At 44.1% G+C, this 24531-nt stretch overlaps 2 protein-coding genes across 2 annotated transcripts in view; both read left to right on the forward strand.

Annotated features, from left to right (window-relative positions):
* Nucleotides 1-6682: 6682 nt before the first annotated feature.
* On the forward strand, nt 6683-7636 carry LOC139643459 (odorant receptor 131-2-like). The gene has a single exon (XM_071518605.1). The coding sequence runs from the start codon at nt 6683-6685 to the stop codon at nt 7634-7636; it is 954 nt and encodes a 317-aa protein (XP_071374706.1).
* Nucleotides 7637-15180: 7544 nt separating this feature from the next.
* The window catches only part of LOC139643462 (NACHT, LRR and PYD domains-containing protein 12-like), a 66875-nt gene continuing 57524 nt past the window's right edge, over nt 15181-24531 (forward strand). Inside the window, 5 exon segments of the mRNA XM_071518612.1 lie at nt 15181-15341; nt 17545-17664; nt 21287-21323; nt 21325-21481; nt 21579-23385. Coding sequence (XP_071374713.1) covers nt 15211-15341; nt 17545-17664; nt 21287-21323; nt 21325-21481; nt 21579-23385 — 2252 coding nt within the window. The 5' untranslated portion in view covers nt 15181-15210.

A 24531-nucleotide genomic window follows, 5' to 3' on the forward strand; every position in this document is an offset into this window, starting at 1 on the left:
AGCGCAGAGAACAGACAAGAGGCAGTGGAGCGGTTTAACAGGTTTATTAGAACCACAGGATGCACTGGAACAGGCAGGTAAGTTGAATACCTACCTAAACTAACAAAAATACTCAAAGAAAATAAAACTAAACCTGTAAACTTACCTATCTCTAACTGCCGTGATGGATGACAGTAAAAATAACCCCAGTGTCGGCTCCTAGTCCACGAAGAGAGGTGGCTGAAACCCCATCTGGCACTCAAAAGGAGACATACCTGTGGAGAAAGACTGGGGTGGTTATGGGATATCTCAGCCCATACCAGCTGGGAGCTCCAAGTAGTGGGGTTAGACTCAACGAGGCAGCGTAGTGTGGTCTCCAGCTCCTGGTTCACCTTCTTGGCCTGACTATTGGATTGTGGATGGAACCCTGACGAGAGGCTGGCGCAGGCGCCAATGAGGGAGCAGAACAACAAAAACGGGACATTAACTGGGGACCCCTGTCAGAAACCACATCCTGGGGGAAGCCATGGAGACGAAACACGTCCTGCAGTCGTAAAGCCACAGTGTCACGGGGTAACGCTTAGGCAGGGCGATGAAGTGAGCGGCTATTGAGAAGCAATCTACCACCACCAGGGTAGCAGTATTTCCCTCAGATGGGGGCAGGCCAATGACAAAGTCAATGGACACATGAGACCAGGGGCGGTGGGGCATCGGCAATGGGCAGAGTAGACCAGCTAGTTGGTGTGGGGACATGTCCGTGCACATCCTGGGCCATGGAAGGTCACCAGAACTGCCACTTGACAAATTCCAGTGTCCTCCGTATCCCTGGATGACCCATTAACCGGGAGGCACATGAGCACACAGGAGCGCAGTGGTGCTGGGACATAGAGATGATTGGGACGAGCACCATCAGGACCAGGATCCAGCTGCACTCCCCAAGACACAGAGGCGATGCAGGAAGAAGGCATCGATGGGCTCAGGATCCACATTCTCCTCGGAGATGTCAAACTGGGGGGAGAGCGTGTCAGCGTTGACATTCTTGCTGCCAGGTTGGTAGGAGACGTTGAAGTTAAACCTGGTGAAGAAGAGGGCCAATTGCCCTTGGCGGGAGTTGAGACATTTGGCCTCCGAGATGTAAGAGAGGTTTTTGTGGTCCGTCCATACCACAAAAGAATGCTCAGCCCCCTCCAACCAGTGACGCCATGCCTCCAATGCCTCCTTCACAGCCAGGAGTTCACAATTGCCCACATCATAATTGTGCTCGACCGGTGTCAAATGTCAGCAGAGGAAAACACAGGGCTGAAGACGAGCAGCCAGGAAGGGCTGGGAGTCCTCATGCCAACGTCCCGCTAGGGTGCTTGGCCCATTGCCGATACCCCACACAACCCTGGTCTCACCTCTCAGTTGACTTCATCACTGGCCTGCTCCCATCTGAGGGAAACACTGCTATCCTGGTGGTGGTAGATCGCTTCTCCAAGGCGACTCACTTCATCGCCCTGCCTAAGCTTCCCTCTGCCTGTGTGTCACGGATCTGAGAAGACTCATACGCAGAAACAGATGGAGGCAGGAATACAGTCCAAAGAGGTTTGATCAGCAGGCAGTCTCGTAACACAAGCAGGCAGGAGGTCGAACAGGCAGAGTGGACGCCTGTGGACTGGTTTCACTCGTGACACATGGAATGAAGGATGAATCCTTTTCATGGATTGTGGAAGCTGGAGGCAGACAGCGGAGGGACTTATGACCTTGGAGATAGGGAATGGCCCGACAAACCGGGGAGCCAACTCGTGGGATTCTACCCTCAAGGGTAGATCATGGGTGGAGAGCCAGACTCCCTGCCCCAAGCAGTAGTGAGGAGCAGGGGTCCCACGACGATCCGCTTGGTGCTTGTTCCTGGCAGCAGAGCTGAGCGGGCCCTCCTCCACGTCATGTGGCAGCGTCGCACAAATGCCTGGGTTGAAGGTACATTGACCTCCTCTTCCTGAGCCGGAAACAAGGGAGGCTGATACCCAAGGCAGCACTGGAAATGGAGAGATAGAGGAAACAGGCAGAGAGCTGTGTGCGTACTCCACCCAGGCGAGGTGCTGACTCCAGGCAGAGAGGTTCTGTGCAACAAGGCAGCGCAGGGTGGTCTCCAGGTCCTAGTTTGCCCGCTCTGTCTGACCGTTGGACTGAGAATGAAAACCAGACGAGAGACTAACAGAAGCACCGAATAACTTACAGAACTTACCCATGTAGCTTGAACACAGTTCTGAGTGGTCAGTAGCTGAGTGGTCTCTTTAGCAGAAGGAACTGATTTAGAAAATCTATCCACTATGGTGAGAATGATGTTGTTACCGTCAGAAGGAGGAAGACCAGTGACAAAATCAAGGGCAATATGGGACCAGGGTCTTGTGGGAGTTGACAGTGGTTGTAACAAGCTAGCTAGTGCTTGGTTGGAGGACTTGTTCTGGGAACAGGTAGTACAGGTGGTGACGAAGCTCCAGACATCCTCCTTCATGGTGGGCTACCAGAATCGCTGGAGAAGGAAGGTGAGAGTATGGTGAGACCCGGATGACAGGTCAGCCAAGAAGAGTGTCCCCATTGCAGGACCTGAGAATGGATAGAGTCAGGGATAAAGACACAATTGGACAGACCACTACCTGTATCAGGATGTTGCTGCTGGGCAGTCCGGATCACAGTTTCACTGTCCCACAAAGCAGCAGTGACGAGACATTGGGCTGGCAGTATGTTACCGGGTTCAGGGGTGGACTCTGAGGTGGAGAACTGGTGAGAGAGGGCATCTGGCTTGCTATTCTTGGACCCCGGACGGTAGGACAGAGTGCAGTTGAATCTGGAGAAAAACAGGGCCCATCTAGCTTGATGGGAGTTGAGGCGCTTGGCGGTACGGATGTACTCCAGGTTTTTGTGATCTGTCCACACCAAGAATGGTTGCTCCGCCCCCTCAAGCCAGTGTCTGGAGGAGTTCCCAAGAGTTCCAGATTGTCGATATCATAGTTGCATTCTGCAGGGGCGAGACAATTTGAATAGTAAGCACAGGGATGCAACTTGTTGTCCTTGGGGAACCGCTGAGAGAGTATCGCTCCCACGTCCACATCAAATGTGTCGACCTCCACGATGAACTGGAGAGAGGGATCAGGAAGGACCAGGACGGGTGCAGTAGTGAATGGTTGTTTCAGGCTCTGGGAAACCTTGTCTGCCGCAGGGGGCCAGATGAAGGACACAGAGGTAGAGGTGAGAAGAGCAGCCGAGAAGCTGTAGTTGCGAAGTTAGCGAACCCCAGGAAGTGTTGCCGTTCCTTGCAGCTGGAGGGTTGCGGCGACTCCAGCACCACCTTGACCTTGGCACTGTCCATCTGAATACTGTCCGATGCAATGATGAACCCCAGAAAGGAAACAGCAGAAGGGGCGATGAAACTCACATTTCTCTGCCTTCACAAAAAGCTGGTTCTCCAAGAGGCGTTGCAGAACCCGTCGAACATGCTGAGTGTGTTCCTGGACCGGCTTGGAGAAGATGACGATATCATCGCAGTGGAAGAAGACAAACCGGTTAATCGAGTCCCTCAGAACGTCATTGACGAAGACCGGCTTGAGGTCAAGGTACTCTGGAGGCACAGCGGATAGGTCAGGGAACTCCTCCTGAGAAGCAGACAATGGAGATAGAGAACACTTGGCTGAGAGTAAACAGTAGGAGTGACAGAATGGACTCCATTTTATAATAGTGTTGGTAACCCAGTTAATCTGGGGATTGTGTTTCAACAGCCAGGGGTGCCCCAACACAATAGGCACCTGAGGTAAGTCCATCAAATGCAGGGAAATCTCCTCTCGATGGTTGCCAGAAATCAGGAGACCCACAGTAGCGGTGACACGTGTTACCCAGCAGCTGCCCATTGAGAGGGTTGGCTTCCAGTGGCACCGGCAGCAGGGATGTAGACAGCTGCAGTTGCTCAGCCAGAGAGTGATTCATATATACACAGAGTCATATACATACTACATATACACATCATATACATCCTATACTATGTCATGTAGGTTACATACTTCATATACATCATATACTATGTCATATGCATCATTTTACTAGATTACATACATCATATACCCATTGCCTATGGGCAGTTTTAGAGTCTTCAATCCACCTGACCTGCATGTCTTTGAACTGTGGGAGGAAACCGGAGCACCCGGAGGAACATGGGGAGAACATGCAAACTCCACACAGAAAGGCCTGGGTCAAACCCACAACCTTCTTGCTGTGAGGTGACAATACTAGCCATTGAGCCACCGTGCTTTTCCCACTGCTGGGTGGCATGCAACAAGCTGTGGAGAGCTGGAGATTTACAGAGGGGAGTTGCACTCACCACCAGGTCTACTGGTGAGCGTGACTTTTAGCGGACAGAAAGCAATGTAGTGACAGGACTGACCACAATACAGGCATGATTATGGTGAGGTAGTCCGTGATCCAGGCCACAAGGTCCTAGTCTACCTGCTTCTTAGAGAACTTCTCCGCCAGCAGGAGGGGCCGGATGGTATTGAAGGCACTGGAAAAGTCAAAGAACATGACTCTTACAGTGCCCACTGGTCTCTGAAGGTGTGAATAAGCCCTGTGGAGCAGGTAGATGATGGTATCCTCCACTCCAATGTGGGCCTGGTATGCGAACTGCAGGAGGTCCAGGGATCCTCCCACCAAGGGATGCTGCATAACCAATCTCTGAAAGGTCTTCATGACGAGCGAGGCCAAAGCAACTGGCCTGTAGTCATTGAGAGCACTGGGACAGCCATTCTTTGGCGCCGGGACAATGCAAGAGGTCTTCCACAGCTGGGGCACCTTCTTCAGCCTCAGAGGTGCTGAAACACTCCTGCACACTCCAAGGTGTCTGCTGCCCAGCACACACCTTGAGCACACTGGGGTTGATGTTGTTTGGACCCTTAGCTTTGTTTATTTGCAGCTTGGAGAGCTGCCATCTCATCTGGCTGGATGTGATGAATGAGCTGGGGGAGGGAAGGGGGGTTGTTGAACAGGTTTAGCTCATTTGCGTGTTTCTGATTCCCCTCCACGGCTGGACCTGACTGTTGCTGTATGCCTCCTTCACATTAACATATATCAGGTCCAAGGTCTTGTTCTCCCTTGTTTATCAAGTTATACTGTGTAAAGTTAGTCAGGGATCTGGAGAGTGGGACATGGTTGAAATCTCCATTGTCATGAAGGCACTGGGGTGTCTGAAATTGCGTTCCAGAAGAATGGATGACATCACTAGCATGTGGCCCCACTGCCGACGGTGGGGTGTAAACAACGATAATGGCGTGCAAAAACTCCCGGGGCAGATAGTATGGCCTCAGACCAACAGCCAAAAGCTTGATATCTGGAGTACAGATGAGTGCTTTCACAGTTATGTGTCCTGGGTTCCTCCTTTCTTCTTACCGCTTTGTTTCTCCCTGTCTGCTCACACGAGCGTGAAGCCAGCTAGTTCTATATTCCCATTCAGCCATGTCTCCATGAAACACAACACACGCTCTCCCAGTACTCGGGATGGCTGCTCGCCAGGGCTGAGACTTCGTCCGTGTTGTTGGCCTATCACGTTCTCACGATCTCATGTTCCCCATGACCAAGGAAGGCAAGATTTGAATCTCCTGTTCCCCTCCATCTTATTCCTCACCCTCACACCGGGTCTCGTTCCCGATCGATGTCTCCTTAGCTCCACTGTTATTTCTGCCGGCGGAGCGGCTGCTTTAGCCTGAAATGCAAGGAGCTCCTCCCGTGTATAGGCATTGTCTGTCCCGTCTGCTGGCCAGCTAAAATGTTACAGGTAAATCACGTACTAGCACTAAGCATAGAGCTAGAATGTAAAATATTGTAAAAGTTGAGTAGTGCAGAAGTTATTCAAAGGAAGTGCAAAAAAGTAGCAAAAATATAGAAAAAATAGAAAGAGAAGAGAAAAAGTGGGAGCTGCTGTGACCGGCTGCTACTCACGACTACGGCGCCTCTGACCTCTGGCCTCTGGCCTCTGATATTAGAGATAGGCATATGGCCTTCAATCACACTTTGTATTCAATCAGAGTAGTAGAAGTTTGTTAAGACAGACAGGATGCATAAAAGACCAATGTGATAAGATATGTGAAAAAAGGAAGTCCAATAAAGCTAGAAGAACTAAAATCAGTGAGCAGAGCAGAGCTGTCAAACAGACACCTTCACAAGCAGCAGGAAGTGATGTGACAGCCCAGGTATAGTCTAATTGTGAAACTCTCAAAGAACTATTAGTAAAGAAAAAAAGATATCACATTCTTAAAAGTTCCTCAAAGTTGGGAAGTTGCTGTTCCATTCCCATGCCCACCAGGGAAGAACTGATAACATCATAAACGTAGAAATTGGAGAGATGGTAGTAGAGACATTACATCACCTATTTCTGAAGTGGTGATCATGCTGACACATGAGGGTGTCACGTGAAGGAGGTGTGAGGACAAAGCTCATATACAGGATGGGAGCTCAGGCAAACCCTCCAGAGCGTGGCTTCGAACCTGCTAACTGTCTGCACTGGGAAAATCGATGGATGATTTTGTATTCTACATGTGAATTCAATAGGTGTCCCCTCTCGAAAGATGATGGAATCTTGACTGTTTTGGAAATGCACACTGGAGAGGATTCTTTGTGCTTTGTGCTCCAGTTACATTAATAGTTTAATATTTTTTTGTGTCTTTTCTGCTTCTCCAACATGTCAAATCAATCTCAGACCAACATCACTTTTGGAGCGCAGTATCAAGGGTCATTGGAGAGAGCGTTGTTTTCCACTCTGACTACGTTGCCATGCTGCATTTTCCTCTACATTAATGGGGTCATGCTGTACACCCTGAGGAGTAAGCCGGTGTTTCGTGAAACCTCCCGTTACATTCTGCTGTATAATCTCCTTTTCGCAGACACCCTTCAGCTGGCACTGAGCCAGTTACTTTACATATTGGCTGCTTGTAGAATAACACTGACATTTCCTGTGTGTGGTATTCTCACTATGCTCTCCAATCTCACAAATGATATCTCCCCTCTCACCCTGGTGGTGATGTCACTGGAGAGATATGTAGCTGTGTGCTACCCACTGAGGCACGCAGTCATCATCACCATCAGAAGCACAGGCGTGTCCATCGCTGTGGTGTGGGCCTTCAGTTCTCTCAACACCCTCATTCGAGTTCTTATGATGTTAACTTTCCCCTTTGAAGACCTGGAGAGCCTGCAGATGAATGACTTCTGCACTAAAGTAGCTCTGTTTCTCGTGCCAATGTCTGATTATTATGACAGAGGCTATACTTGTTTTGTCTTTCTATCAGCTGGTGTGGTAATCATTTGCTCCTATATTGGTGTTATGGTAGCAGCCAGGTCTGCCTCCACAGACAAAGTCTCTGCCAGCAAGGCTCGTAACACAGTGCTGCTGCATCTGATACAGCTGGGCCTGACTCTCTCCTCAACAATGCACTCCTTACTCCTCTTAGCTCTCGTGAGAATATTAAAGAGAATAGTAATTGTGCGCATCCAGACTGTTCTCTTTGTGTTTATTTTCATCCTCCCCAGGTGTCTAAGCGCTCTCATCTATGGCCTCAGAGACCAAACCATCAGACCCATCCTCATGTATCACCTATGCTGCCGGCTGAAACTCTCAGTCGTGCCCATCCGAAGCTGAGGTCTGGCCATAGGCTACATGGAATGTTTCAAGCATGTACATATGTGACATTTCAAAACCCATTCAATTATCAGGCATGCTTTAATAAGCAAGCACATACGGTTTTACTGACTGAATGAGAACTCAATTTCCAAAGCACTGATAAACTCATCTGTAGTTTACAGACTATAACCAGCCTATAAAAGTGTTTTAATTTTGTTAACCAAGGACGTAAGTTAGCTACTCATTTAAAGAGTATGGAAAATTGTTTTAATTTCATGTTATATATAATGTAAGAGTCACTTGATGGATACATCAACTTGGAAGAAAACGTCATTTGTTTCAATTTCAGGGAATGTGGAGGGTGAGCAAATGGGCTACTGCATTTCAATTAAATTCGGTCAATAAAATAACTATTGTATATACAGTATATATAGCTTACTATTGTAAATGTGCTATTGTATATTCTTGCATTATATATGGTCCTCACATATTACATTTTTACTTAATGACACAGCAAAATATGCTTCAATTCTCAGATCACCAACATTACAGGCAACAAATAGTTAGGAAGGCCAGATCTGCAAACTTGTGATAGAAATGCGCAATTGGGTGTGCTACTCCATCCACTCGATATAGTTTGCAAACCTTGATGCCTTCTGTAGTTGCAGCTATTTGTAAACAGCTAGATGTTATGAGCTCTATATTTCCTTCTGTGAATCATTTAAAAAACAGAACAAAAAGCTGGCCCACTCAATTCAAAACTTAAGATATAATGGACATAATGAGTAAAAAAAGTTATGTCCCCACATGCTTATTAAAAGGGGAATGCCACCCTTTTTGAGAATTCACAGATGTTATTCTTGTGCCCCAGGACAGTTCATTCAATACTTGTGAACATGGAAAACTCTTTCCTAAAGCTAAAAACTGGAGAACTGACCATAGACCTCTACTCCATAGACAATGAGCAACTGCAGTGGCTTTAGTGCGCCTCTTAACTGCACATAGGGCGACGTAAGACCTCAAGAACTGTGATTGGGAGCTTGGGTCGCTTTGTATTTCCTCCTATGTGTATGAGTTGATGTCCACCAATAGGGAAGACAAAATGGAGCAGATCGAAGAGAAACGAGCTGAGGAGTTTCAGATATGTTCATTTGTACGACACCTCATCTCCGAATTATAAAGACTACTGATGTCACTGAATTTGTGGTGAAAAATATCCACAACATGAGTTTCAGAGAATGTAAAGACTACTACTTCCATGCTAACAAAGCACGCTACTGCCATCTAGTGTTTTGGTGGTCTCCGCACAGAATCACCAACGCAGAACTATAAATACTCATACTGCCGTAACAGCATACCCACAGTGGCACTTAAATGCAGAAGTATAACTTGGCCTTCAGGGTGTGGGCAGAAACGGGCCTAGTGGTGAGGCTTTAAAGGCCTTCTAAGGGGTGTATAACTAGGTGTATAACTACACCCCCTAGGGTTCCTGTATAACTAGTAGTTATACAGGAACTGAAAGTTTTGAGATACCCCTAACCCACCACCTGGATGGGGAGCAGCACCAAGCAGGACTACTTAGCCCTTAGGAGGGTGGTTCGCTCGGCTGAGCGAACCATCAGAACCACCCTCCCTAACCTCCAGGACACTTATAACAGGCGATGCAGATCGAAGGCCAGGAAGATTGTTGGGGAGCCCAGTCACCCCAACAACAGATTGTTCTCTCTGCTGCCATCAGGGAGGTGCTACCGCTGCCTGAGGGCCAACACAGAGAGGATGAGGAGGAGCTTCTTCCCTCAGGCCATCCGACTCCTCAACGAGAACTTGTGCCTAGCCCCCCCCCCGACCCCCAAGTTACATTTGTTTTTACCTCTATTTATTTATTAAAGTATGTCTCTATTTTAATTGCTCTTTTAAATTTTGTTTACACACTATCTGAGCCGGACAGGTACCTAAAGCATTTCACTGCGCATTGTACTGTGTATGATTGTGTATGTGACAAATAAAATTTGAATTTGAATTTGAATTTGAATTTGAACCTTGGTAGAACAAAGACCAGCCCAAGTGGCCAAAACCACAGGTGAATTTTGAAGCCAATAAGGAAGTGGTTGAATGCTGCAATTCCTCTAACATCTGCTAGGGTCAGCTCCAAAAAGACTCTAAATCCCACCCAACTCCATTCATGCCTATGGGACCACAGCTCAACTTCTCACTCAAAATATAAAGTCAATAATTTCTTTCAACAAAAGATTATGGTCTCAGTAGCTAATTTCACTTCTTCTAATATGTGTCCGTATGGCGGGATAGTAGTGGCGGGGTAGTTTTCCAAGTGATTGACAGGTCGCTTTGCACTCTACACTGTGGCGTCTATTGTGCATACTCTGAAAACACCAGATTGTAACCTCTTTACAGTTATGAGTACAATTATAGTATTTATAGTAGTAGTATTATCTTTTGAGGATTTCTTGCATTACTAAATCTGACAATCTTGTTATTGACCCTGAATTCAAGACAAATTCAGCTATCTTTTGGTTCTTTAACAAATACCACCAAGGCAGCATCTAAAAATGTAGGCATCGTTTTCAATCCAAGTTTAAAACCTTGAGTAACATTCCAAAAACCACTTGACCACGTCTAACCAAAGGGACCACATCACTAACAAATTATTCAATTGAGTGTCTGTCAGTTTTACAAATGTTCTGAGATGCTCCTAGCTACATCTCAGAACATGTAACCCTGTATGAGCCAGAGCGCAGCTTTAAGCTGTTCCCAAGTCTAGCCTACAGAGGAAAGATGACTGAACTGTCACTGTCAGGGCCTGATTGATCTTATGTAGTGTTGTGTTGCAAATTTAAACACAATGGCTTAGCGACAATGTGGGCTGTGTCTCCTTCACGTAACCGCATCCTGCTGGGAAAATGTAAAGTTAACATTCCACCAGCAATTTACTGTTAACAAGTCGTGTTCATTTGATGTTTTTGTGTGAGATCAGTCTGGGCTAGCGAAACAAAACTTACGTGATACTGGTGTGGGCCTATTCAGGCTTATTCTTGGTTATTGGGTGTGACAATTAAAGTGGATACAGACAACTTTTCAACTTTCCCCCCTTTGTCCCCCCTTAGCGTTTCCAAATGGTATTGTTGTTTGCGCCGCTGTCGCAAAGACAACCGGATCGCTTTCCATTAGAGCCTAGCTCCGTGCAATAGAACAAATCTGTCTGCTTATCAACTCTTTGGTCATAACACAATATAGTAACTTTCACCACTGCTCATTTTGGGCCACTGCAAAAAAACGTGTTCTTTGTTTAGATTATCAAATGGACAATGGATCATTTGTTTGTTTCTGGCTGTTAGCGTTAGCGTTACAGAAACAAACATAGTTAGATGTTTGTTCCTTTTGGTCCTAGCTTCCTTGTAGCTCCTGGTTCGTTTTCTGGCTGCTAGCGGTAGTGTTAGCAACATGGCTAACGCTACCGATAGCTATCGGGGAAAACCTATCCTATTCCTCTTTTGGTTGCGCAATGGATGACACACTTCCTTTGTGCCGTAAATCGAGCCTTCATTCTCCCGGGAGATCGTACCCGGTGGCAGACAGAATTGCATAGTGAAAGCGAGGCTTATAGGGAACCAATCTAAACGCAGATGGTGTCATTATTCCACTGTGTAATCAACATTTACTTCATAATGATAAGTTAAAGCAAAAAAGTTGTCTGTAGGGTCTTTAAATACAAATAAATTGGTTTAAATCTATTTCTACATGTTTAAACTTTTGCAATTCTTTCAGAATTATGAGATCTCTCATAATTGTTAGATATTATCTCAGAATTATGAGATCTTTTCTCAGAATTATGAGAAAAGATGTTATTAATTTGAAAAAAGAAATGGGCTGAATTTTCAGATGAATGCAATACATTTCCATAAGAGACAGACATTTAGAGTTCAGACATCTGCTGCATGTCACTGCTGAGTTTGACCATGCACTGGATCAATTTCAGCTTTACTTGACATGTGCAGCATTGAGAAATATTCAATTTAAGAATGAAAATGACAAATAAAAAAACTAAAAAAAAAGACATAAAGTGTTAAAGTTATGTATTCCCAGCACGAAATGGCTACGTGAAGGAGACATGACTATAAAAAGGAAGTAGTGTCACACTGAAGTAGCATGGTGGACGGGCGTATGCGTTTGCCTTCGATGTGGCCAACCAGGGTTCTATTCCCAGCTTTTCAAAGGACATTTCACACTATCCCTAGGAAAAAACGCCTAAAATAATATACCCCAAATGAATCAGGAATAGCTCCTCAACCATAAGGCCTATATGCATATTTCTGGTCTCCTTTGATAGGTAAGAAGCTAAGGAATATTAGTTCAGTGTAAGTAAACCTATATCTGTTACCATTCCAGAGTAAATGGAGATGCAATAAAGGAAAAAGTAAGATTTTCATCCTCGCCTAGTATATAATTCTAAATTTTAAGGCAATATCACCATTATAACCAAGATCCCATGGATAATAATGCAACTGAATGTCTTCTCATAGTCTTTGACTACAACTGTAACTGTAAATTTGATGGAAATACACCAAAATACAACATTTATGTACAATTCCTAAAAATATACTCAGGCGGTCTCCAGGTTTTGGTCAAGTTTACAATTTACATTATGCCTGTTTACTGGGAGTTTTACTTCAAAACACTACTCATTTCCATATAGCCATGTTACAAATAACATACATCTCCCAAAAACATTGAAATAGTAATGAACACAATGATTAGGAATCAATATTCATATATGTCTGAAGAGATCCATGCTATTCAGGCAGATTAATAGAGAATGCAAGGGTCCTCAGTGCTGTATGAGGTATCCCCAGTTTCGCCTGAGGCAGACGAAGAGAATGATATATGGCTCATTGGTGTCAGTGCTTCGATGCGGCCACCAGAGGGCGACGAAGAGCCACTGCACCCTCCATAGGGATTCAGTCTGGCTGGACTAAAATGGCTGGGGAATCCCCCCTGACGATCGCTTTAAGGCCTGATGTCATCTGTAGGAAATTAGTTTCACTAGGTTTTCATTGCGCTTAATTATGAAATAAATTACTTCTGGGTGAAAGTCCTTGCTGGATGTCATCACTTTCACCCTCATTTCTTGGAAGTATCCCACTTATGGACGCTTTCTTCATGATACACCTCTAGGCAAACGTATTTCCTCATATAGAGAAATGGGGGCGTGGCAGTATGCTGATTGCAAATAGCGGGCATGCGCCTGTCAATTTAGAATGATTCTGATTCACTAACATACGCACGGTGGTAGGAACAAAATTGGCCGGTGTGCACGTGTCATGAATCCGACGGTAATTTTGCATGCGCACTTATTTTGTGCGCAAAGTAAGAACAATTCTACGCACATATTAGTGAATGAGGCCCAATGTGTTTTGAATGTCAGCAGGGTTTGAGAGGTAAATTCAAAATCTTATCAAAGTATTTGGCGGCACCCCTAGACTGTCGTCACGGCACCCACTTTGGGAAAGCCTGCCCTAGAGAGGGCACATTGTAGGGGAGACTGTAGGGCACTGCATCTCATTTTCTTCACTGGGATTTTTTTCTCTCCATTGCAAGGGCACTTCATCATGTTTTGTCACTTGGAAGGGCATCTAAGAGGGCACTTGTAGGGAACCTCAAGTTTATCCCATTGTAAGGGCACCTATATGGCACCACATCACATTTTCTCCACTGGAGGGGCATCCATTAGGAAACTTCCCCACATTCTCACGCATGTAGGGACATCCTTTACAGCACTGCATCACATTTTATCCACTGGAGGGGCACTTCTCCATTAGAGGAGCACCTAATTGGGCACTTCATCATGTTTTCCCACCTGTAGGAGTACCCTATACAGCACTACATCCCATTTTCTCTACTGGAATGGGCACCCTCTGGGACACTGTCATGTAGGGGTGGCATAGAGGGCACTTCATAACGGCACCCTTTTCCATTGGAAGGGCACCCATAGGGAATGTCAAGTTTAGACCATTGTAAGAGCACCTTATATGCTCTAGAGGGCACATCATCATAATTTATTGCATGAAGGGGCACCCTAGAGGGCACTCAATCATTTTTTTCCCATGTGAAGGGCAGCCAATAGGTCACTTCCTCTCGTTTTCACAACTCTAGAGGGCACTTTAGCGACACTTTTTCAACCATGGGGGCACCAGCCCCCCCAAGTCCACCAGTGCAACGGATAGATGCCCTGCTCGCGTGGCTGTTTCGCCATGTCAAATTTTATGAGAGGCAAGGATAACAGGTTGCAACTGTCCTGTAAACACATAACATCCAAAATCATGAGAATGACATGCAAAATAAGTTGGACTTTTTTATATATGCATGCATACCTTTTTCTGTATGTTAGCTGTCTGACTGTAGCTCACGATCTGACTTCCGGTCGCTTACTTCTTCTTCGGGTGTTATGAGGCTCAGGAACCAAATGGCTACATTAGCGCCCTCTGTGGCGACTGTCAATATAACTCCATATAAAACATGGCCACCGGTCTGGCGGCTGTCCTGGAACAAGCGGCCGTTCTGGACTTTTCCAGAACTTCCAGAGGGCCGATCCGTCTCTGAGTCAAGGTTTACACATCAACAGGCAAAAAAGGGGAATGAAGCTCATTGTTTGTGGTTAAGAAGGCTGATCTCCCCAAAAGAACAGTCCAAGCCACACTTCTTTGTTGAAAAGATTAAAAAGCCTTTAATATATGGGCTATGCCAATGTGTTTCAACTATAGTCTTCATCGGACCATATATACTATAATAACTTGAAAAATATACTCTTGTATTGAAAACAACATACTCAGAAATGAAGTATCTTGTAAAATTTCCCCACCCCACATTTTTCACAAACCTCCTTTCAATCAGAGCTATTCAATACAAGAGAGTTTCTCATAAACAAATCTCAACAAAAAGTACACACACAAACAAACACACACACACACACACACACACACACACACACACACACACACACACACACACAGATGTGACTTCAGCCTAATCAGAAGACATTTACAGGAAATGGAGCAGGGAGGAGCAACACTGACCAGATGATCCAAGTACATGACAAGAGGAAGGAACAGTGGAAGTGAAAGTGTGAAGCAAGTTAGTTCAGACTCCATTTTGAGACACAGAGCAGAAGGAGGGAAACAGGAAGACAGAGGCAGGGTGAGTGTTATTACAATATTATTATTATTATTTTACTGTAAAAGTCTGAGTTGGTGTTATTACAACATTATTATTATTATTTTACTGTAAAAGTCTGAGTTGGTGTTATTAGAACATTATTATTATTTTACTGTAAAAGTCTCTGAGTCAGTTGCCACCCTGTGGACTGTAGAGGGAATAAGAGTCAGAATGAACTGAACAGTTTATCACTGATTCGTCTGTGGATACAAAGTCCTGATTGGCTGTTTAATACACACTGTTTTAATTAGACATATTTAAAGAAAACAAGGTGATACTAACTGGATATCTGTGTGTGTGTGTGTGTGTGTGTGTGTGTGTGTCTCCAGTGTTACTGGTTTACCTCTCAGACTGAAGTCCAGAAGATGAGTGTTTGTGTGGAGGAAGAGGAGGGCAGAGCAGAGTCTCCAGTACCCAGCTGTCTGTCTATGAAGAGTGACTGTTCTAAAGAGTCTCCTCTAAACTTCAGTAATGAACCTGGACCCTCAGACACAAAGTAAGAGGACTGGTTAAACTGTAATGAGGAAATGTTATTTGATAACCTACACTATTGTACTGAAAACTATGGAGCCCAGGAGTGGCCATAGGGAGAGAAAAAACGTTTTATGGAGATCAAGATATACAACGTGCGCATGAGATACATTTTTTTTTGTTCCTACTAATTCAGAATTTGTGCGCACAAAATAATTATGTTCCCACAATTAAAACGGCACATCAGTTATTCCAACAAGCCGAGCCGTTGAGTTCAACCACCTCTGAAAACATGTTGCCTTTTCTTTTGATTCACTGTCAACACAGCCAGGGCAACGCCACATTTCAAATGAAATGATGTGCTCTGACTCTTTAGAAGCTTGTGACTTGCACACCTTTTATATATCCAGAGCACCATTTCACTATTTCAACGGCATATTTTGGTAACTTGTGCGCACATTTTACATGTCGAGCGCACGTCAAAATTGAGGGAACGAACGCACGAATAAACCAAAATGAGGGCTCATATTAACCAAATGGAGAGAATGAATGAATACAACAAAGCTAGGGTTCAAATTGCATATTGTGCTCAAGTCACAGTAAATTGTGACCACGACATGAATTATTTTTCTCCCGATGGCCACTCCCAGGCTCCATAGAAAACCCATCTGCTGTTACAGCCATTTAATGAATCAAATAAAACTCACTTAAAGGAATAGTTCACCCAAAAATGAAAATTCAGTCATTATCTACTCACCCCCATGCCGATGGAAAGTCAGGTGAAGTTTCTTAGTCCTCAAAACAGTCCTGGAGCTTCACAGCAAAACAGCGTTGCAGCATTCTCCTAAACAACCGAGGTTGCTGGGGACTTGTCTTAAAACGTAAAAAAAAACAACTGAAAAAAAACATAAAATGGCTCCATACAGCTCGTTACAGCTTGCTAATCCAAGTCTCCGGAAGCCCTGAGATCCCAAGTTGACTTGAGAAGACGTCACCCTTTTTTTAGCCGAAATCTTCACTGTAGCAGCTGAGCTCAAAGCTGTGTTCACGTTAGCGCGCACCTCGTCTGAAATGGGTGCACAAGCTCAAAGGCGCGTACATGCGCCGCTAGACGAGATCTACGAGAACACGCGATCTCTCCATACCTCTGTGTTTACACTGCTACCCAGAAGCTAGCGTCACACACAACAGAGACAGCTCTGCTGAAGTTGCAGCAACAAGTGCCTAAATGACGTCTTTTCAAGTCAATTTGGGATCTTGGGGCTTCCGGAGACTTGGATTATGCCAGACGAGCTGTATGGAGCCATTTTATGTTTTTTTTCGGTTGTTTTTTTACGTTTTAAGACAAGTCCCCAGCAACTTCGGTTGTTTAGGAGAATGCTGCAACGCTTTTTTGCTGTGAAGCTCCAGGACTGTTTTGTAGACTAAGAAACTTCACCCGACTTTCCATCGGCATGGGGGTGAGTAGATAATGACTGAATTTTCATTTTTGGGTGAACTATTCCTTTAATTTCAACTGTAATTCTACTTAATTTCTTCATGTGGTCCCTCCTTGAAACCTTCTCACTACTGGAATCACTGATTAACCCACTGAACTGCTACTAATAATTGGATCTTAGCCCAGTTAAGGCAATACTAAAACTGAAAGTGTCATGTTAAGGCCTTCATCTGATTCTCTTGATCAGACTAAGTTCATAATTAGAGTAAGCAGAACCTGGTTAACACAGCTAGATTTCTGCTCAATCTTTCCATCTATTGAGGCATGTAAACACCTTAGATTTCTTTAGGCTTTTTCAAACTGAACAGGTCAAAGGTCACCAGACGCAGTAACCTGGATGTTGTATTTACAAAGCAAACAACATGGAGCAGTGCAGTCACATCCTTAAGAAACAGTTAAAATCTGTCTTTTTCTTTTGAATCACTTTTGAGTCACTGTTAGCGGTCTTGATGAAAGCCTGACTGACTGACTCTGCAGAGTCCGTACAGAGTGCTGGACCCGACACGATCAGCCAGAACCTTTGGGACAGAGGTGATCAGTACAAACAAAAGTCTGGCACAGAGCAGATTGTGAAAGTGCAGATTAGGATATGAACATAACCAGCTGTTCACCTTAGCGAAAACTCCAGATGGAGGAACGAGATGGACAGAAAAAGTGACAATATGCAACGTCACATGCATTGTTGTCTGTCTTAGAACTAATGATATGTATAAAACGTTTCTGTTTCCAGAGGTCAGTACCACAGACAGAGAGCAGAGTCTCCGGTACCCAGCTGTCTGTCTATGAAGAGTGACTGGTCTAGAGCGTCTCCTCTAAACTTCAGTAATGAACCTGGACCCTCAGACACAAAGTAAGAGGACTGGTTATACTGTAAGCCTACCTGATAAAACTTGATTAATAATGATGAAGGAAAAATTATGTTTTGTCATTTAGAATTGTTTCCCTTCACTGTTGCATTACACACTATGAGAGGATTGTATTCATGAAGCAAAGCTTTTAGTGAGGATATGAAGGAAAGACACTGGAAAGAGAAAAATAACTGCTCACGGCTCTGCAATACAGCTGTTCAACCAAAATGGATCTTCATCTGGATTATGTTAGCCAGAAAATATAAATATGTTTTTTCAGCTAAATACTTTGCAACTTCCATGTTGGAATTTACACTCAAAGAAAATATTCACACACCTGTGATCTAAATTTAAATTCACAATAAAGATTCTGAATGAATATAATAGAAGCTGTAAACTTTATTAACAATATTTTATCATATTTTTGTCTTGTATATGTTTTTCTAGTACAACTCTGGAGAATAAATGATTTGTAGATACTAAAATCCAACAAAGTAAACTTCCACTATGGTTCGGAGCACAGAAAACCAGCTATAGTTGTGATCGCACCCTTAGTCCCGCCCTCCTCCCCCACAGTTGCTCAAGTTCCCTCATCCTGCTAGCCTGTGGTTAGTGGTTAGTGGCTGCAGCCAAGAGACCACAATATGAAGGAAATAAACACAACCCATACAAAAATATATATCCAGATAATCATAGATTAAGAATAGATCAAACATTGTTATACTATCTACTAAGAAGAAATAGGTTGGCTTATAGAAGAATGTCAGATACAATTCACATACAAGACTTACTCCATGAATACATATTACATAGGCAGCTATACAAATATACAAAATAATCTATGACAAATCCACAAGGATGGAGGGCACAGCCACAGAATAAGGCCCTGGGGAGAGAGAGAGAGATAGTCAAGGGGTTACAGAAAGCATGAGAGAGACAACTCTTCATTAAGACCCTCTGGATGTAGTGTCTTCATATAGAAAATCCATTTACATTCAGATTTAAGCAGTCTCTGATCAACATCACCCCCTCTATGTGTTTTAGAAATCTGTTGAATGACACAAAATGAGAGTGTTGAGACAGGATGACTGGCTTCATGAAAATGTCTAGCAACGGATGATTTAACATCAATTCTCCGTATAGGTAAAATACATGCAAACCCTGAGTTTGTGCATTTATCCTATCTAACACGTGGGATGGCTATTTGGTGTTAACAGACCAACAGTTGGTAAATGCAATGCATTTCAACAATTTAACATTAGCAAACAGTTTACATTCACTTGATTGAATATATATCTGTTATTTTCCTAATGCTGTTGCTATGCTATATGCCCAGTTGTTACAGTCTTATTTGGAGTCCTTTGTCTCGTTGTGAGCGGTTCAAAGCTTGCGGTTTCAAACTCTGGTTTCCCAGGGAAAAGGATTGTTCTGTTACGTCCTGAGGTCTGGGTTGGTGATCCAGCTGTATTTCTCTCTGTTGGCCACATCTGTCGCGTGTTGAGGGAACGAGAGAGAGTTTCGTGTGCTCCTCAGCACGTTGTGGGCTTCTGGTGTAGGCCTCTGGTTCTGTCCTGGTTCTGGTCACTCTGCTTTCTTAGCAAGGAAAGTTCCTTTCACATCCGCAGTTTGCTTCTGCAGGGAAGAGAGGGTAGGCTGCGTGTATTCACTCCATTTTGGAGCAGGCAGGAGACAGTACAGGCCTTGGCCCTGCAGGAGAAGGGACACCAGTCCCTCTGGGCAGCCACCAGAAAAAAAAAGAAGAGAGCCCAAGAGAGAGAGGGGAGCCCCAGAGAGAGAACAATGGCAGCACTTGGTTTTTAAGACTGGCAGCCTATCAGGGCATGGTTTTGGGTGTTCAGGGGGGTTACCACAGGAAAGAGTTGTAGTTCTTTTCATAGGGAACTGTAGTTTTCAGGACGGCTGAAGTATTGTACCTACACGACCATCGTATCTTCTTTTTATTGTCAGACACCCTAACTGCTTTGATCAATCTCTGTGCCCTGCTAACACTATCTGTAGTCAGAGGTTATCAGCAATGGAACAGACTTGGAATGGAACTTATTTATTTACCAATGACTACCAGGCAATATCTGTGCTCTTTAAAGGAATAGTTCACCCAAAAATGAAAATTCAGTCATCATCTACTCACCCCCATGCCGATGGAAAGTCAGGTGAAGTTTCTTAGTCCACAAAACAGTCCTGGAGCTTCACAGCAAAACAGCGTTGCAGCATTCTCCTAAACAACCAAAGTTGCTGGGGACTTGTTTTAAAACGTAAAAAAAACCAACCGAACAAAAACATAAAATGGCTCCATACAGGTCGTCCGGCATAATCCACATCTCCGGAAGCCCCGAGATCCCAAGTTGACTTGAAAAGACGTCATTTACACCCTTTTTTTTAGCCGAAATCTTCAAATCTTTGTAGCCCAAGCCTGAGCTCAAAGCCGCGTTCATGTTAGTGCGCACCCTGTCTGAAGTAGGTGCATGAGCTCAAAGTTCACTAGTATTGAACCAGTCCCAGACGTAATACTATATAACAATATAAAAACGTATGGTGCAATGTAGCAAAATACATAGTCCATGAGATATCAAGATCCTCCAGCGGTGGCATGAACAAATCCCATTCAATGCAGCAAAGGCTCTCTTCTTCTGTTGGCATTGGTTTACATTTCCTACAACTACACCACCAGGTTCCCAATGCCCTCTCTCTGTAGTCCGCTGTTGGCTGTGGGTCTTGTTGAGCTGCTGTTCCGGCTGCTTCGCCCATCTGTCTGAGTTCCTCGTCTGTATATTCTGGCTCAAGCAAATAAGGCTCAGCAAAGAAATGATGTTCCTCTTCTATATCGAAGTCGAGCTTGTGCACCCACTTCAGACGGGGTGCGCGCCAACGTGAACGCGGCTTTGAGCTCAGCGGCTGCAGTGAAGATTTTGGCTAAAAAGACGGTGTAAATGACATCTTTTCAAGTCAACTTGGGATCTCGGGGCTTCTGGAGACTTGGATTACTCCGGACTAGCTGTATGGAGCCATTTTATGTTTTTTTTGTTGTTGTTTTTTTTTGTTTTTATAACAAGTCCCCAGCAACTTCAGTTGTTTAGGAGAATGCTGCAATGCTGTTTTGCTGTGAAGCTCCAAGACTGTTTTGTGGAGTAGGAAACTTCACCCAACTTTCCATCGGCATGGGGGTGAGTAGATAATGACTGAATTTTCATTTTTGGGTGAACTATTCCTTTAACAAGTTTCATTAAAATTGATATAATAGGACTGCATGTTTTTTGTATTGAGCCAAGCATTCATTAATCACAATTACATATGGAGCAAACCAGAAAAATTGCTACAATGCATTACATTCATCCATGATTGCCAGTTACATTTATCCATGATGGGTGAGTAGATGAGTGTGCAGTGTTGACTGATGAAACTACAACTATGGTGACAGATGAAAATGTGAAAATAAACTTTACATGTTGTGGCAGTGTGATGCTATCTGAACATCTATGTAGATAGTATGGGCAAAATCTTGATATTTAGTTTACAACAAATGATAGTTCAAACTTTTATTTTAGATTTTTTAGTTAAATCTTCATGTTTTCTAATCAGTCATAATAAATTGCCTTCATCCTACAGAGAGAAGAAGAGGACTCTAGGTTGTGTGAAGCAGCAGCTGTCCCTGCTGCTCATTGTGTCAGGAGGTCCTGAGGGATCCAGTCTCATACTGGGACCAGTTTGGTTCATCAGAAGACTCCACCTGTCCCCAGTGTGGAAAACGGTCCAGAACAAGACCTGGACTGCAGACACCCAGTCAAACCAGCATTGCACAATGTAAGACTGGGAGTCTGTCTACTGTTGTGACCATTTCTAAAACCAGGAAACAATAGCATATTTGTTAAACACTTGCTTATTCTTTCTTCTCTTCCAGCGGACGGCAGTTTGCAGGAGGTTTTAGATGACCATAAGATCAGTCTGAGGAACAGATGTGAAATTGTGATAGAAGGAATTGCTGAAGCAGGAACTGGAACCCCCCTCAATAGGATCTACACTGAACTCTACATCACAGAGGGACAGAGTGAAGAGGTCAATACCCAACATGAGGTGTGGCAGCTTGAGACAGCCTCCAAGATGGAGACCCTCCATGACACTCCAATCAAGTGCCACGACATCTTTAAACCCTTATCTGACCAAAAGACACACATCAGACTAGTTCTGACGAAGGGCGTTGCTGGCATTGGAAAAACCTTCTCAGTGCAGAAGTTCACTCTGGACTGGGCAGAGGGCTTGGAAAATCAAGATGTCAGTCTTGTGATTCTGCTTTCGTTCCGGGAGCTGAACTTGATCAAAGATGAGCAGTACAGTCTTCTCATGCTGCTCCATGTTTTCCATCCAACATTACAGACGGTCACAGCAGAGAAGCTCACTGTCTGTAAAGTTGTGTTCATCTTTGACGGCCTGGATGAAAGCAGACTGTTATTGGATTTCCACAACAATGAGGTTGTGTCTGATGTCACACAGATATCATCAGTAGATGTGCTATTGACAAACCTCATCAAGGGGAATCTGCTTCCCATGGCTCTCCTTTGGATTACTTCCCGACCTGCAGCAGCCAATCAGATCCCTTCTACGTGTGTTGACAGGGTAACAGAAGTACAAGGTTTCACTGACCCCCAGAAGGAGGAATACTTCAGGAGGAGATCCACTGATGAAGAGCTGTCCAGCAGAATCATCTCACACATCAAGGCATCCAGGAGCCTCCACATCATGTGCCACATCCCAGTCTTCTGTTGGATCACTGCTACAGTTCTGGAGCACATGTTGACTACAGACCAGAGAGAAGAGCTGCCCAAGACCCTGACTGAGATGTACTCACACTTCCTGCTGGTTCAGACAAAGAGGAAGAAGCAGAAGTATGATGTAAGATATGAGATGAGTCAACAGCAGCTGATGGAGACTGATAGGGAAGTTCTTCTGAAGCTGGGGAGGCTGGCGTTTGAACATCTGGAGAAAGGCAACCTCATGTTCTACCAAGAAGACCTGGAGGAGTGTGGTCTTGATGTCAGAGAGGCCTTGGTGTACTCAGGAGTGTGCACAGAGATCTTCAAAAGAGAGTGTGTGCTCTTCCAGAAGACGGTCTACTGCTTTGTTCATCTGAGCATTCAGGAGTTTCTCGCTGCAGTCTACATGTTCCACTGTTACACAGACAGGGATCAGAAGGTACTGGAAACATTCCTGGGAAAAGACTGGGCTAAATATGACAGCAGTGACCAATCACTGGATGCCTTCCTGAAGACAGCCATGTCCAAAGCCCTGAAGAGTAAAAATGGCCACCTGGACCTCTTTGTCCGCTTCATTCATGGTCTCTCACTGGAGTCCAGCCAGAGTCTCTTAGGAGGCCTGCTGGGTCAGACAGAGAGCAGTCCAGACAGGATCCAGAGAGCCATCAGCAATCTGAAGAAGATGAACACCTCCAATACTTCTCCTGACAGAAGCATCAACATCTTCCACTGTTTGATGGAGATGAACGACCACTCAGTACATCAAGAGATCCAAGAGTTCCTGAAGTCAGAGAACAATTCAAAGAAGAAACTCTCTATGGTCCACTGCTCAGCTCTGGCCTACATGCTGCAGATGTCAGAGGAGGTTCTGGATGTGTTGGACCTGAAGGCGTACAACACATCAAATGAGGGACGAAGCAGACTGATCCCAGCTGTGAGGAACTGCAGAGAGGCTCGGTTAGTCCTGATGTGAATATTAAGATTATCTACAGTGTAGAGCGACTTTCACATCTGGCGCCATAAGAATTACAATAAAGATATATAGTTCATCAAACATACACACTATAAAAGTGTTGTTCTACATAGCAGTGGCACACAGTGTTGGGCGTAAGACGTTACAAAGTGATGTGTTACTGTAATCATATGACTTTTTCCTGTAACGGAGTAAAGTAAGGTATTACTGTTACAGTTTCAGTAATCACATTACAGTTTCCGGTCTAACGGATCGGTTCTTACCTGTGTTTCATTCTTTAGCCTCTTTAACCTCTTTATTGGTGTAATATCTATGAAAGATTCCCCTTGTCTTATCCTGCCTTTAAGTCATGTTGGAAATATTGGAATTAAAATAGAGCGCACATGAATGAGCCAACAAAGTGGGAAATACATCCCGGAAAGTCTGAATTTAATGCTGTAGGCTAAAAACCTTAAGAAGATTTTGTGTCTGTCATTATTTAGATACTTCTGCTGGTAATGTGGCTTAGGTCGACAATATTTATTGGCCCAATGAATGCAAGTAAGCCTAGCACAATCCTTTTAGGGTGCAATGCAAAAACAATGAGTAGGGTAACTAATTATTTTTCTCAGGGAATAATAAGTAAAGTAATGCATTACTTTTAAGAAAAGTAACAAGTAATGTGTAATTCATTACTTTTTTCCAGTAACGACTCCTACACTGGTGTTACAGCTGTTTATTCCAAAGATTACAACTCAGTTGTGATAAGCTAAAAATATTCTTGAATTGTTGCAAAATTGTTGTGGGTGTTTATAGCTTTCATGTTAGTTAGTGAACAGTTATTCTGTTTAGCTGTAATGCTTGCTCTGACTTTACAGTTAAGTGTTGTTTTTATAGTTATCTTCCTTGGGATGAAGGTGGCTTAATACAAACCAGCCAAGGAGCTTCAGGAGTTAAGAGGCTGTGGTTAAAAAGTTTTGAAAACTGACATTTTCTCACAACAGAAAGTGTCTACATTGCAGTTAGTATTAGTTGTTGTTGTTTTTTAATCTACAGGAGTGTCATGTTAATCCTGTGGTGTTGTACCAGAATTTGAAATGACCTGCCTGTGACGCTTAGGCTAAAATCTCTATCATTTTTTAAATCAGTTT

This window comes from Centroberyx affinis, unplaced genomic scaffold, assembly GCF_046629955.1.
Source record: "Centroberyx affinis isolate AG114_WGS23_722 - 3 ecotype Tasmania unplaced genomic scaffold, CSIRO-AGI_Caff_v1 ptg000612l_1, whole genome shotgun sequence".
In the NCBI taxonomy this organism is placed as follows: domain Eukaryota; kingdom Metazoa; phylum Chordata; class Actinopteri; order Beryciformes; family Berycidae; genus Centroberyx; species Centroberyx affinis.